At 54.7% G+C, this 11,181-nt stretch overlaps 1 protein-coding gene across 1 annotated transcript in view; it reads left to right on the plus strand.

The window, feature by feature from the left end:
• Positions 1–10,741, plus strand: part of CRHR1 (corticotropin releasing hormone receptor 1) — a 29,491-nt gene extending 18,750 nt beyond the window's left edge. The window contains exons 4-13 of the mRNA XM_005238810.3: positions 329–414; positions 1,483–1,589; positions 1,986–2,106; positions 2,373–2,526; positions 2,780–2,840; positions 3,710–3,782; positions 4,947–5,032; positions 6,780–6,915; positions 7,115–7,156; positions 8,327–10,741. Coding sequence (XP_005238867.1) covers positions 329–414; positions 1,483–1,589; positions 1,986–2,106; positions 2,373–2,526; positions 2,780–2,840; positions 3,710–3,782; positions 4,947–5,032; positions 6,780–6,915; positions 7,115–7,156; positions 8,327–8,467 — 1,007 coding nt within the window. The 3' untranslated portion in view covers positions 8,468–10,741. The remainder of the gene's footprint in view (positions 1–328; positions 415–1,482; positions 1,590–1,985; positions 2,107–2,372; positions 2,527–2,779; positions 2,841–3,709; positions 3,783–4,946; positions 5,033–6,779; positions 6,916–7,114; positions 7,157–8,326) is intronic.
• The last annotated feature ends 440 nt before the right edge of the window (positions 10,742–11,181 follow it).

The raw sequence follows: 11,181 nt of genomic DNA on the forward strand, positions 1-11,181 counted from the left end.
ATGCTGCCACTGCAGCAGCGCTAGCAGGGTGGCACGTGATGGCTTGAGCAAACAGCACAGAGGAGGGGAAAAGGAGAGTGGAACTAGTGCTGCTCCCACTGCATCTCGGCAGTGGGAGGTGTCGGGGTCCCCCAGTGCCAAGGGGCAGAGCTGGTGCAGACCCAAAGCCCTTGAGTGAGTCTGAAATGGTCCAAGGGCTTTGGTTCTGCAGTTGCAACCTGAGCTGGCTTCAAAGGAAAATATGCCACTGGTTTGATGCCAGTGACACCTGACTAGTGACAACCACCAGGTGGTCACATCTTTGTGCGACGGACACGCTCTCTTTCAGATAATGGCTACAGGGAATGCCTCGCTAACGGGAGCTGGGCAGTGCGGGTCAACTATTCCCAGTGCCAGGAGATCCTCAGCGAAGAGGTAGGACTTTGGTAGTCCCTTGGCTGGGCTCTTGGGGGAGGGTGAGGGACAGACAATGGAGTTTTGAAGAACAACAGCACCCAGGAATAGCCCAAGGGAGCTGTGGGCTGTGGCAGCACCCCAGATAAAAGGTGGCATGCAGTATATGTGACACACACTTTTCTGGATTTGCATTTTTATTCCCTGCCAAAGTTAAAGCCATGCCCGTTTCCATCCCTGTTAAAAATCCAAGAGGATTTGCAGTGTCAGGTCTCCTGGTCCTAGGGCTGCTGGGTGCAGATCAGCGTGCCCTCCAGCCCCACCAGCCTCCCCCAGCCCCAAGCTCTCAGTGTAAACCCCAACCCTCCCTGTCAGCAATGAAATAAAGGAGATGTTTAGGAAGCTGAAAGGGATAAAAAAAATGGAGAACAAGAATTATAAGCCCCTGAGTAGGTCAAGCCCCCCCTCAGAGCAGAGGAGAAGAGATATGGGCTGTTCATTTGCAGCTGATACCACCTCTGGTATTTAAGATGCTGATATCTCTTGCCAGGAATGGTTTTCTCACTCAGTTAATTGCTAATTCACAGGTTGGATGAGTGCCTAACAGCAGGAGCAATCAATTAATTTAATTATCACTCACACCTTCCTGAGATCCCCTGCTCCCTCTGCCCAAATTCATCCCAGCCTCTCGGCTGCCCTCAGGGCAACTGGGAATGAACCGAGACACCAGATGCCACATTGCCAGTGAGCTGGGACCAGATACAGCAGGGTTTCCCCGGATGGTGGGCTGGGGATGTCCCGTGCTGAGCCGGGCTGATGTAGGGGCAGCAGCAGTGAGCTGCCCTGGCACGGGTAGGATGTGAAATGCTTGAGCCCTTTGCCAGGGCCAGGTTGGTGCCTCTCCTGCCCACGTTAGCCCCATCCAACCAGCCCCGTCCCCTTCCAGCCCTTCTCCACTGCCCTGCACCAGGTGGGCTCCAGTTGCTTTCTGAAAAAGGGCCCAGCATCTGCAGTGGGGCTCCCAGAGGTGATGGGTTTGTGGTGGTACCCAGGGCTGCTGCTGACCCCCTTCCCACCTCCCCCCACCAGAAGAAGAGCAAGCTGCACTACCACATCGCTGTCATCATCAACTACCTGGGGCACTGTGTCTCGCTGGGGGCCCTCCTCGTGGCCTTTGTCCTCTTCATGCGCCTGCGGTGAGTGACCCGACCCGCTGCCATGTTCCTGCTGGGGGGGTGAGCCTAGAGACATCACCCCCACAGGCTGGGGGTGGACCCAGCCCCTGTCTTTTGCTATATCCTCCCCCATGGCTGTTGCTCTCCAGTCTGGAGGGATCATGTCTATCTCAGGGTTGTTTTCCTCCTGTTCCTCTTTTGAAACACTCTGCTATGGATGCAGTGGGTCCTCCTTGGTGCCTTCCACCTCCTGGTCTTGATCCTGCCCACCTTACCCAGGGCACAGCCCCAGCAGCTTACCCCTGGGGTCCCAGCAAAGACAGGCAGCTCCACAAACAGCCGTGTCCCCCAGCCCACATGTGACTGGCCCCCAGCCACCCACCATGCTCTGATGGTCCCTTGTCCCCCCCTCCCCAGGAGCATCCGGTGCCTGAGGAACATCATCCACTGGAACCTGATCACAGCCTTCATCCTACGCAATGCCACGTGGTTCGTGGTGCAGCTCACCATGAACCCAGAGGTGCACGAGAGCAATGTGGTAGGTGCAGCTTTGCCAGGCAGGCAGTCGGAGCCCACCCCGAGTGGCTGGGGTGTGTGGGGAGCTTGAGGATCCTAAAGATGAGGCCATAAAAGCAGCTTGAGGGGCCAAACAGGGCTTCCTGGTGGCTGCAGGACAACTCAGGCTTGTGAGAATCATGGGTTCAGTTGCTGTGCTGGGGTCTGTGTTGCTTTGTGCATGTTTCACCACTGTAACACAGAGCTCCTCTCTTCAGCCCCCGTGTCTCCTCCTAACCCTCTTGGCAGGTCTGGTGCCGCTTGGTCACTGCTGCATACAATTACTTCCATGTCACCAACTTCTTCTGGATGTTCGGTGAGGGCTGCTACCTGCACACGGCCATCGTGCTCACCTACTCCACGGACAAGCTCCGCAAGTGGATGTTCATCTGCATCGGCTGGTGTAAGTGCCAGGATGTACCCTTCACCCACCGGGTGTGCAGGGGTCGAGTGATGGGTGATGCCCACCTCCCTTTTCTGCTCCAGCTCTTCTTTCACCCAAATATCTGCAAAAAGGCTGCTGGGAGCAGGAGGATGGGATTTGCATGGTCAATTCATCTCACTCGATGGTTTATCCTCTGTGAGAGAATCGCTGTTACAGCACAGTTTGGTGGCAACGTTGCACCCCTGAGATTCACCTGCATGTTCCTCTGCAGGTATCCCCTTTCCCATCATCGTCGCCTGGGCCATCGGGAAGCTGTACTACGACAACGAGAAGTGAGCCTGATTGCTCTCATTCCCCTTCTCCTTCCTGTCCCAGCTCCCCAGGGATCAGTCGTGCCAGGGGCTGCAGCAGGCACGGATCCTGCCTGGAAGGGCTGGCACAAGGCAGGGTACATGGAAAGGGTGGGAGGAAAAAAAGGTAATATTATTCTGTTCTTTCCTTTATCCCACCTTCAGGCTCTCTGCCGCCCTGCCTGCAGCTGCCTGCTGCTGCGTTCTTCTCTTCAAAGGGCAAATGAGATGTTTAAGGGGGAAAAGGCAAGATTAAGCCCGAGCTCCTACAACATGTTTGCTAAATGGAGCTGGGATTTAATCTATGGGCAGAGATACAAAACACCGCCACCTGAGCCGTTTTCACAGGGACTTGCTAATGGAGGTCTTAACAGACACCTGAGAGTTTGTCGGGCGGGCTGGGAAGTTCAGAGGAGACCATTTGGATGAGCGGCAGCTCGTCCTGTTTTCCAGGGCAAGTTTTGTCTCCTGACTTCAGCAGCCCTGCGCTACGTGCAGGCATGGCACCGATTTAACAGAGCCCAACAAGGTGCTCCCAGGACACGGGTACACGTGTGGGAGCTCCCGTGGGATTTGCTGGGGTCAGAGCCGGCCCAGACCTGTGTGCCTGTGAGGTTGTCCCTGCCCATTCTACAATAACCAGTTCCACATCCCCATGGAGCCCATGAACACCCGCATGTGCCTCCATATACCGCGTTCCTGGGCTACAGCAGTTGAAGCTGTAGTGCTTTCACCCCATGGACAGTGACTTACAGAGAGTGTGCGAGGGCAGGAGTAAATCCAGGTTGCTCACGCTGCAGGTTTGTCCCCGACATGGCTTGTCCCTGACACCGCTTGTCCTTGCCTCGCAGGTGCTGGTTTGGGAAGCGAGCGGGAATTTATACCGACTACATTTACCAAGGCCCCATGATCCTGGTGCTGCTGGTAAGAGGAAAGCGCCCTGCTCGCTAAATCCCCTCTAAATATGGGGTCCTTCCCCCTCACATGGGACGCAGCTGCTCCCAGACAGGGTCTTGCCCCCTTCCTGAGCTTCTCCCTGCTGCTGGCAGTTACACAGCCCCACAGCAGTGATGCCGCTCGGCCTGCAAGCCCGGCTCCCCTCACCCAAACTTCACCAGTTTGGGCACCTAACCCCTGATGGGAAATAGCGGGCACGGATCCTGCCGGCTTGGGGTGGACTAGAAAGTCCTCGGATAGGGATGCTCCCATTGGCAGACTCCCACGTGTGCCAGTAAGTCCTTCCATCCCTGCCCTGGCAGGGTGCTTTGGGTGCTTTGGGTGCAGGTTGGTGCTTTGCCAAGCATTCGCAGCAGCCTGGGGACCTCAGCTCCATTCCCTGATCCACATCACATCTCTCCTGTCCCTTGGCTAAGCAGCGATGCTTGAACCAGGGCTTATAGGGAGCATAATTTGCTGGGGCTTTGCCCTTTTGGGAAGGGACAAAGAGCAGCAGTGGCAAGCCACACGCAGTAGTGGCAGGGGTCCAACCTGTGTTGGCAGGGGGAAAGCCATGCACGAGGTCCCACAGCATTCCCTCCCTCCTTGCCCAATGCTGAGAAAACCCAAAGGAGGGCTAATCACCAGCACCAAACGGCCTCGCTGAATAATTGAGCGTCTTCTCATTTCCCAGCCCATCAGGTAGCCCGGCCACTTCTAATCTGTGTCAATTGTGCTCCGCTCCCAGTGCTGCCTTCCTGTGCCCTCATTAGCAGTTCGGCAGCCGGGAGAGTGGCCAAGCAGCTCCTTGCTGCGATGGCAGCCATTCTCCCAAAATCCCTTTGCTGCCTTCTATTCCTCCTCCCCTTCCAATTTTTTTCACCTTCAGCCCTTCCTTTAATGTTTGCCCTTCTTTGCCCACCTCCTGGCGTGCCCTACTGCCCCTCTCCCTTGAAAACACTCCTAAATGCTATTGCTAAAGTGCTTTAAAAACGATAAACGCAGATGCCCTGATCCAGTGCGTGGAAGGCAGCAGGTCAGGGTCAAGAGGGAACGTTCCCATTCCCCCTGGCACAGCCCGTTCCCTCCGCTGCGGCAACGGGAGGAAAGGCTGGGGGAGCAGACACTGACCAGGTGCCCCTTTCCTTCGAGATCAACTTTATCTTTCTGTTCAACATCGTCCGAATCCTCATGACAAAGCTCCGGGCTTCAACCACGTCAGAGACAATCCAGTACAGGTAAGAGCGTGATGACCCTGCAGAAAGCAGATCTAGAAACTGCCTTAGCATGGTTACAGGGGACAGGGACAGCCCCGTCAGCTAAATGTCAAGGGGGTGGGAGCATGGAGAGACAGCGAAGAGCACCTCAAATGCTTTTCGGAGGCATGTGGCTATTGCATCTGGTTCAAAAATCCTGGACGGTGAGAGCTTTGTGATGGAGAACGTGGATGGTTGGATCTGCCGTCGAAGGCAGCCGCTGGGAGCAGAGTCCCTTGGCAAAAGCCCGTTGTGGTGGGACCCGAGCAGCTGCCCGGGCTCGGAGCTGCAAACCCTGGCACAGAGGTGAGAACTGGACCACACTTGGCAGCAAAGCAAAGGCTGAGGAAGGAGGAATGAATCGATGCCACCCAAACACCTCCTCACAAGGAGAAGGCAGCTCTCCCAGCAGCACAGGGCAGGAAAGTTTAACCCTTCCCTGCTGGGGAATATTTTGCAGACAACTTGGGAGGTGCACAGTCAGAGCAGCCATCTGAAGTACCCAGAACAGGAGAAGACACCTTGGTCTTCCTCAATGCTCCTCTCTGGATTGCTTTCTGGGCAGGAATCAGGGAATCGTACTGTAAAAGAAGCAGGTTTGGGGCTGAGGGTGGCTTTTTCAGCTGAGAATGGAAAAATTTGGATGCTGTCATTGGGAAATGCCAGCTTCCCTCATCTGGGAGTATTGAGCTGGGATGAAGGATTCAGCTTGGGGTGAGCAAAGATCAAGGCTATTGAAATAGGCTGCTTGGCCTCAGCAGTTCTGAGAGACTTTTGGGTTTCCAGCATTTGCCTGATTTTGGCAGGGAACATTTTTCACCCTTGGGCAGAACATTTTCATTTCCCATAAACATTTTGTGGGACAGAAAAAACTTACAAACTGTTCAGTCATGCTTAAACTAGACAAGGGACAGCCCTGGAGGGCTCCTGCTCACCTTAGGCGATGGCTTTTGGTGAAAAGCTGATGGATCCCCTGCTACATGGCTGCTCCCCTGGAGAAGTGCACCGGTGCATGTGCTGTCCCATAGTTTGACAGCCTGAAGATGCTCATGTCCTCAGTTACTTCCAGCTCCTCTGTGCCATCTGCCAGTTTGTGTCAGTGGCTGTGGTTCTCCTCCAGGCCAGCAATGCAGGACAGGTCCCAGGCCCCATCCCTGCCTAGCCCAGCCCTGCCAGGGATGACTTTTCCTGTGTTCAGCTAATGTTGGAATTTGTCTGTTACCAGGATCTTTAAGCAAAATTTCTTGTCCCTTAATCCAAAGGAATGAGATGCCAAGCCCAAATCCTTCCCTCACTCTTGTACCAGCAATATTACTTTCCACAAACTGCACTTGTAATCTTATCAAGAAAAAGATATCAAATTAATTAGCTGAGTTTTCCAGAAACCCATATTGAAGGGTGTGAATTATTTTACCCCCCTTAATTCCTTTTAAATTGAGCCTTAGATCAGCCAAGTAATCATTTCACGCCAGCTCAAGGTCAAGCCTTCGCTACCCACTGCCCTTTTGTGGATGGAGAAGCCACAGAAGGTGCCCAGTGCTCACACCAGCCCGGTCACTTGGGGATCACTTTGGAAAACAGCTCAGCTCTGCTCTGTCCTCCCCCGGTCACTGGTTTGCCCAGATTCAGCCGGTCCCATCCCAGCCGTGCTGGTGCTGGGGGTGGGATGGGGAGATTCCTGGTGCCCAGGGCTATGTTGCGGCAGCTCAGGTCCATGTTCTCTCCCCAGGAAAGCAGTCAAGGCCACGCTGGTGCTGCTGCCCTTGCTGGGAATCACCTACATGCTGTTCTTTGTCAACCCGGGGGAGGATGAGATCTCCAGGATTGTCTTCATCTACTTCAACTCCTTTCTGGAGTCCTTCCAGGTATGGTCCTCAGCACCAGTCCCCGTCCCAGTTCCCCCACCAAGAGGTGTGGAGGAGCCTGTCCTGGCTGATGCCTTGCCCTGCTTCTGCCCCCTCCCAAAACCAGACAGCCCCAAACCCTGGGGTTGCTCCAAAGCCTCTGAGCCTGGGGTGCCTGCTGGCTGGAGCTCCACAGTGACTCCAGCTTGTCTCCTTGCAGGGCTTCTTCGTCTCTGTCTTCTACTGCTTCTTGAACAGCGAGGTGAGCACGGGGGGCTGGGGGGTCTATACTCTTCCTTGCAGGCAGATCCAAGCCCCTGCACAGGGCTTGGAGGGTGCTGGCACCCAGTTCCCCAGCTGAAGGCGTTTGCTGGTCAGCGTTGGTGCTTTACCTCTGGCTCCAGGGATACCTGCAGCACGAGACTGTGCCCAGAGGGGAATGGACACTGGCAGTCTCCTCCTCTGGAGGAGGGAAATCCACCCCCAAGAACAGCTGCTTTAGGGGTGCATCTGTGTGACTCGGTGCAGCAGAAGAGCCAGGGGTCCCCCCATCCCTAGGAAATCCTTCTCCAAGGCAATCCCCATAAACATGTGGATACCTGGCACATGGGCAAGGGCACCTCCCAGGCTCCGACCCAAAACCCAGACAGCAGAAAGCAAAGGAGGTGAGAGCAGAGGCCAGTTATTTGGGCAGCTCTTTCCTCTGCCTCCTACCAAATGCTCTTGCACCATTGCTGGCTCAGGAGAGTTTGCTCCAGGCAAGCTTGCTTTGTTACCAAATAGTATACAATTGATGCAGGAGGAAAAGGGATGGGACCAGGGCTGTCACACCATGCAATTCATGCTCTGTCATCTCTCAGTTCCAGCTGGGCTGGTGGCAGATTTTGGTGTTCACCCAACTGCACCATCCAGCACCCATCTCCCAGGGCCATCCCACGCTGCAGTCGATGAAAAGGCATTTCTTCACTATTTACCTGCCATACAAAGCATGTGGGCTGTTGTAGGGCAGAATTAACATTGAAGAAATGCCACTAGTATGAAGCAGACAAGCCATAAAACTTTCCCAACCGTTGCTCAAACCGCTCTTAGCCCCTTGCAGCATCCGATGCAGCGGGTGAGGTGCTGGCTTCCCTGCAGAGCCCCCGCTCAGATTTATTTCTTCTTTTCATTTCCATTTTGTGCTCAAAGGCACCGTCAGTTTGGTTCATCTCTCTTCACAACTGCAAGGGCTGCATTTCACGGGCACCACATCAAACAAGGCTGGGTGTCCCCGGAGGTGACAGGGGCTCCCAGGACCCTCCCTGCCCCCAGGGAACTTGGCAGGGGTTTGATAGCATTTTTGGTTGAAAGACTGGGGATGGCCGATGCCCCTGGACAGCTTCAGAGAGCTGTGTGGTGACTTAATGTCCCCTTCTCTGTCTCACTCCCCCAGGTCCGATCAGCCGTACGGAAGCGGTGGCACCGATGGCAGGACAAACATTCCATCCGCGCCCGCGTGGCTCGGGCCATGTCCATCCCCACCTCCCCGACCCGTGTCAGCTTCCACAGCATCAAGCAGTCCACAGCTGTCTGAGCGGGGAGGGAGCTGCCGTACGGGGTGGGGGAGCTGGCGTCCCCACTGCATGGGACCCCTGCCACGGAGCAGCACAGGGGCCAGGTCCTGCCTGCACCCACTGGTCTTGCAGAGGGCACGCCAGCTCGCTGCGGATATGGGAAACCCGGCAGAAGCTCCTGTCCCCCTTGCTGGGGCAGCCCTGTGGGTCAGGACAGCTGGGGTGCTGCTTTGTCATCTCCCTGGCAGCGCTGTGACCTGCTGGGGTGGCAGAAGGAGCCAGGACAGCCCAGAGAGGTTGCAGCAGCCTCCCTGCCTGCTTCCATCCTGGGCATGATGCCCCATGTCCCATCACTGCCTCTCTTGAGTTTGTCACTGCTTTGAGGTGACAGGACACTAGGACATTGCTGGGACAGTTTATGGGGCTAATCCCTTGGGAAGCTGTGTCAGCCTTCCAGTGAGTGCATGATGGGATGCTGCTGGGGGTGGCAAACCCTCTGGGTCGATGAGGGATGGATGAAGAGCCCCTGGACTGATTTCAGATGTTGCTTTATGTGGCTGTGTTTTTGTACCACCGGGGTTCTTTGAGCCCTTCCAGCCCTTCCCCTGCACCTTGCTGCATCCCTGGGATGTCCTGTAACTGCCGCTTGGTCTGACCAGGTCATTTCTCATCTCGACACTGAGGATGTGAGGCAGAGTAATGGGGTGGGAGAGGGGACGGAGCCTTGCTAGGGGTGGGGATGGGTCCCAGGGGCTCTGAACAGCCACATGGTAGTGGTCTGGTCTGAAGGAAGGCGTGAGGTTTAGTTAATCCTATGGTCTGGTCCAGCCCAGATGGATCTGCAGGTCTTTGCAAAGCCCCTGGCCCTCAGGCCCATGCCCCTGCTCGGGGATGGAAAGGTGAGGGACCTCCACAGTGAGGCAGTGGCTGAGCTCCCCAGGGGCAGCTACTGTAGGGACATGCCGTGGTTTTGCTCCCCTCCTCCCTGCCCTGCTTTTACCTGTGCAAGCGGGCTCGGTGCCAAAGCTGCTCCTTGCTTTTACACAGGGGATGGGGCCAAATCATTCCCAACGCTGGGATTAAGTGCCTTGGAGGAGCAGCAACTTCCCTCCCCCATGCCAGGGACCTCAGATCATCTCCTGTGCAGCTGCCAAGTCCCTGATCCACCCCCGATGCCCTGTTTCACGTGGTCCAAAAGGAGCTGAGCAGAGAGGTCCATGCAAGTGGAGGGTTGTGCCCTGGCCTCCTCGGAGCCAGGTTTTCCCCACTCCATATGAGGTCTAGGGATGCTCAGGCACGGGGAGGGGTGCCAGAGATGTTAGAGCGAAGTCTGCTCTCTGCATCCCAGGGATTTTGCCACTGGAGCCCTACAGGGTCTGGCATGAGTCCATTCACACTTCTGTGCCTCAGTTTCCCTACTATAAAGAACAGGCATAAACATTTCCTGCCCTGGGGAGATTCAAGCATCTTTGACATTGTAGGACTCTGTGATTTCCTCAGGATACACCACCAGAAAGGAATAAAATCTTTCTTTTTTTCATTAAAGGGAGGCAGAGGCAAAAACCTCCAGTTTCTTTAAACGTTTGAGAAGTTCAATAGTTTGAAGCAAACTCCTCCTCTCTCCCTCCCACTGAGATTTCCAACCTGCATGGTTACTGTGCAGCTAAACCCAGAACTACCCCATCGCCTCCAACAACGTGCTGAGAGCGACAGCTCCCGGTGTGACAGCGACCACAACGAGGACCCTCCCCTGCACGTGGGGTGGCCTTCAGTCCTTGTACAAGTTCATCCATCACCACCAGCCCCAGAAACTGCCCCTTATCCAATATGTGGGTGAGAAAAGGACCCCCAGTGTTACGCGATGGGGAACCTGGCAGCTCCCAGCTTTACAGCCACTTTCTGCTGATGCCCTACAAGGAGGAGACTTGTGTGTCCCCACTGTGGGTCACTTTGATTTCTCTGCTGGGTGCTTTGGTAGGAGTTAATAAACAGCTGGTGGCTACAGAGAAGGGGAAATGCCCCCAGGAAGCTTTTTTCACCATACATATAAGTGGTGTTACCAAAAAGTGATGTGCTACATGTTCAATTTGGATTTTTCTAAAGCGGGGTCATTTTTGATGGAAAAGAAGCTGGAAATTGAAAAAACCAAAGAAAAAACCCAAACAGAATCATCTGTATTCCCATCACTGTTTTTTCCTTCTCCTCTTGATGGTCTGCTCTGACTGACATGACTTTGCTTTCTGTAGCTGGAGAAGTGTGTGTATTCTCAGCCTTGTTTGATTAAAATTACTTTAGTTCCTCTCACAAGGACTTTTGGGGCATGTTTATCGTTTGGAAAAGACAACCCCAGCACAGCCACTCTCCATCTCACGATGCAGTGGGCTCAGCATCCCGCTGGCCACAGAGGTCCCTGGGGCAGCTGGGGGCTTTTTTGTCTCCTCTTCTACCCTAAGTGCTCCTGCCCATAGTACAGAGGTGGGATACAGGCTCCTCCTGAAGGTATCAACACCATCTCGTCTAAGGGGGGGTGAGGAGCACCCTGTGTGGGTCTCCCACACAAGTACCATCAGGGCTAGAGAAACTCCAGGTTCTCCATGATGTTCTCCTCTTGCCAGCTGAGCTAACACAGAATAAAAATGTAATGTGCTTCGCAGTAGGAGGGAGGGCCAATTAAACTCGAATTTCATTTCATACATCAATGTTTACGAGTGAAATTCAGACACAAACATCTTTC

The sequence above is a fragment of the Falco peregrinus genome, chromosome 18 (assembly GCF_023634155.1).
Source record: "Falco peregrinus isolate bFalPer1 chromosome 18, bFalPer1.pri, whole genome shotgun sequence".
NCBI lineage: Eukaryota > Metazoa > Chordata > Aves > Falconiformes > Falconidae > Falco > Falco peregrinus.